At 47.0% G+C, this 4084-nt stretch overlaps 1 protein-coding gene across 1 annotated transcript in view; it reads right to left on the minus strand.

Moving 5' to 3' along the window:
* The window catches only part of TFAP2A (transcription factor AP-2 alpha), a 15331-nt gene that overhangs the window by 627 nt on the left and 10620 nt on the right, over positions 1-4084 (minus strand). Inside the window, exons 2-3 of the mRNA XM_035895906.1 lie at positions 3580-3698; positions 1094-1235 (exon numbers count right to left, since the gene is read on the minus strand). Coding sequence (XP_035751799.1) covers positions 1094-1235; positions 3580-3698 — 261 coding nt within the window. The remainder of the gene's footprint in view (positions 1-1093; positions 1236-3579; positions 3699-4084) is intronic.

Below are 4084 nucleotides of genomic sequence, written 5' to 3' on the forward strand. Positions count from 1 at the left end.
AGGTGTAGAGATTTTTCCCCATCTTGGAAAATTTTTTTTTTTTTTTTTTTTTTGGAACTGGAGAGAGGCGCGGGCCTCTTCCTTCACAAGGCTAAAACACGCCTGGTGCATCGGGAAGAAAGAGCGAGGGCAGAGAGGGGAATCGAGGCTTTAAATTAGGGTAGTCTGAAACATTTATATATGTACATCTCTATCTCCAAATCCGAAGGGACCTTCCCACAGAGGGGAAGGCTGACGCTAACTGGGGTTTGGAAATTTCCTTCCAGGGAGGTGGAAGGAGAGGATACAAGGGCACGGTGCAGCAGTTCGGTCGTATCATCCACTCCCTGCACAAATGGTGGGGGAAATAACACACCTTACAGCAAGAGAGCTGAGAGGCATGTTGAAACAGTCTGTATTCTAAAAGCCGGGTTTAATGTCTTCCAGCCATAAAGCGGCTCCCATCTTCTGCCTGCGCCCTCTGGCACTGTGCCCTTTGCTGACACCTCCATTGGTAATTAAGGGCTACTAAACAACCCTTTTAATTTCCAGCAAACATATCAAAACAATCATTTTCTTTTCACGCACCACCTGGAAGTCTAGGCAGCCCCACCAGTGATAAACTCTGCTAGCATTTTAACTGCATACAGATTGTCATTTAAAATATATTTTTAATATCCCTGCGTTCACTAAGTAACAGAGCTGCTTAGGCAGAAAAGAACCGTTGCCGATTTTAATGAACTGAAATCAGTTTAATGCGCCCGTTTTATTTTACTGTCAATGGGAAGCCTTCCCCTTCTACCTAAATTGATAAGCTAAGTGAAAAGGCCTGGAAAATGTTTTGCTCTGAAGAATTACTGCTTTTTCTTTAACTAAACATCCACCCACAATTTTCACGACTCGCTTTCAAGGTGATCTGCACGAACTGACTTGATGGAAACCAAGCTGGGTTATGGAGTTCTCCTACAGCGGCAGGGCAAATACACCCCCTCGCAATCTGCAAAACCACCAGCCACTGGCTACGTGGCAAACACTCACAAATAAAAGCCCCAAACCCGGGTTTGTCGCCCTCCCCTCACTCCTGAGCAACGTGCCAGAAAGGTAAACGTCTTACTTTGTAGCTAGAAGCATGTTTTTTCTTGTGACTTGCTCGTTTGGATCGGAATGTTGTCGGTTGAGAAATTCAGCTACTGCTTTGGCAGGAAATTCTGTCTCACAAACGTACCCAAAATCTCTAGCTAGATGTACTGCTTCTCCTGAAAAGGGAGGCACGGGTGGGGAGGGGAGGGAAACACACAGCTCATCAGTACACATCGCACAGAGGCAAAAATCCATTAGGAAAAAAAAAAAAAAAGCACTATAGTCTGCTTGGGCTTTTCTTCTAAAAGGCTTGGACTTTTTTTCTTTGAAAAAGGTAGGGTAAGAAATGCTAATCGCATCTTATCTTGCAGGAGCTTCCTTTGCTTCAGTCGAGGGCAATGCAAATGTGTATTTTCATGACAATCGTTGCAAGTGAAATCGCGCATAAGAATTTTTTTAAAGTTTACATTGACTAACAGATACTTTTAGACAGGCAGGCTCCATCCACCTAGAATGTGTGCTTAGATTTACATATCCATGCCTATACACAGCCATTTCTGTAGGTACCTTTCTGATCCCAGCTATTTACTCTGGAAATGTTTGTTTGCCTCAGCCACGTCTCTATATTCTTTTGCAATGCATCAATGATTAATATTGATCGTAATTACTCCTAGACCTCTCCTAAATAAAATGCATTAAACAGCTAAGTGTTTAAAATTTAACTTGATCGCATATAATTGTATGTTCACCCCCAAACGATTAACCATGAGAATTTTAGGGTCATTCCACCGAGTCTGTCTGTTTTGTTGATTTTCAAATCTTTGGTTTTAATTTCCTGAACCAGTTGGTTTTTACTGCAGGGCTTCCTGCCATTAGCTCTAGCTCCGGAAGAACGCATGCGCCAATTAGAGCTTCAAAGCCTCAGTCCAGTGAGCTTGTTTCCATAAAATGGAGCGGATCATAAACAATAACAGTACTCTAGAAACTGCCTCATCGCTACAGGACTCAAAGCCCCAGCAATGCTTACACTATCATCCCCCCAAAATTAGCCGCCATCGCCAAGTTATCTGGAGGTCGGGCCTCTGGTTTTGGTTTTTAAAAAAAAATCATTCTTTTAAAGCCATCGCATGTGAAAGCCAAACAGAACACCAGATTACCATAAAACCTTCTCCATATTCATTAACATCACAAATAATGTGAAGCATTTACCAAATCTAGACTTTTTACAAGTTTTCCCCTCATGATTTTTTACTACAGTGCCGTCGATGCAATTGCAAAGCCCTTTCAAAAACATGAAGACGCAGTAATTTTCACACAGTATAAATATAGTGCGGCCACTTATCCCAATGTTTAAAAAAATGAAGCCTGGCATCGCGCAGTGCTTCTTCCCCCGTCCCTTTGAACGTGAAACACTCCTCGCAGAATGCGAAGCGACAGCAAAACAAAGCAACAAATTCCCTCCCGCACAACCAAACTCAAGCTAAACCTGCGCAGCCCGGGCTGAGCTTAAAAGCGCTTTGCAGACTGAACCGGTCTGAAATGCAGTCGGACCCATAGGTGAGGGGAAGGGAGGAGGATCTATGTGCTGGCCTTGGGCTTTACTTTGCGCCAGTCAGCGTGAGACCGCAACTGCTTCAAAACTAAACGACCGCAAACTCTCGAGCTTCCCACCGCCCGGTTCTGACAGCGTAGAGCGTCCCAGGGCGTTACAAGTGAGCTGCGCCCTTTCTGGCCAGAGCAAAGTAGAGGAGAACAATATAGCCAAGGAACATGTGTTCTGAAAATGAGAACCAAAAGGGGGGTGGGGGGTGGGGGGGGTGGTACAACTTTGAGGCTTTCAGGACACCGTTAATTCATGGCTGAGGTCAAGGATTCCCAAATTAATTCAGGAAGTAATGGTCACGCATTTCTCAAATGCAGATGTCAGAAAACTTAAATGATTTACTGTTATGTGGCTGTGGGCTGGGAGGGAGAACAAACTCAAAGTAGCTGCAGTTTCTGACATTTAAAATTGCTCGGTTGTCCACCTGTGGCAGAGGATGGCAGTGAAGCATCCGAGGCTCTGCTCCCCCTAACTTCCAACTCGGCACTCAGGGGTCTCGGATGGGGCTGAGCCCACAGCCCCTGTTTGCAGGGATCCTTCCCACGCTGCTCCCAATGAGATCTGCTTACTCTGGGGAGGGATCACTCACTTGAACGAGGGAGCAAGACGGGGGGCCCTGAAAACGTCTCCTCAGAGACTTAAAAGCAAATAAGTGGTAGAATGCAATGCTGAGTCTGCAGGACTCGCGGAAGCCCGTTTCAGGTTAAAACAAAAAGCAATGGCACACAATTAACGTTGGTTTGTTGGGTTTTTTTTTCCTGAGGCATACAAAATAATGCACTTCCAATTTCTAAAAAGCAGCACTGACTTGGGGGAAAGAAAAAAATCCAACAACCCAACACCAAGTCTTCTCCTGTTAGACAAAAGCAACAGGCACATTTTCCAAACGAGCCCTCCAGGCTCTTTGAGTTACTTACCCTCCACGAGCGACGTGAGCAAGGTAACGTTAGCAGCTTTACGCCTCCCGGCTGGCAGGTTTAATCCTATTTTGTCCAGTTTCTCCCTCAGCGATCTCCCTCCGTTTTTAGACTTCGCCCTGCTCCACACAGAAAGGCATTGAGAAATGGGGATGTTGGGGGGCACCTGCTCCCCACCCACAGATTGCCCCAACAGATCGCCTTCCTGCGGAGGGGAGTAAAGGGCTTTGGGGAGGGGGCTGGTGGTGGTGGTTGGGGGGTGCTGAAGAGCGAGTGTTGCTGAAAGCTGAGGCTCAGGCGTAGGGATGGGGCTTTGGATGGCTCCATGTCTAGAGGCTGTCACTAAGGTCCGGATCAGCCCCCAGGCTGGCGGGCAGCTCTGGGCACCCTGCAGCCAGGCCTGGACCCCTGAGGCCACCGCCTGAGCTCCCCAAGGCACCACGGACGCAGGGGGGCAGGTTCTCCCCACAGCCCACAGGCAGTGGCCCGGGCGTTACAGCATGGC

The sequence above is a fragment of the Egretta garzetta genome, unplaced genomic scaffold (genome assembly GCF_000687185.1).
Source record: "Egretta garzetta isolate BGI_Z169 unplaced genomic scaffold, ASM68718v1 scaffold246, whole genome shotgun sequence".
NCBI lineage: Eukaryota > Metazoa > Chordata > Aves > Pelecaniformes > Ardeidae > Egretta > Egretta garzetta.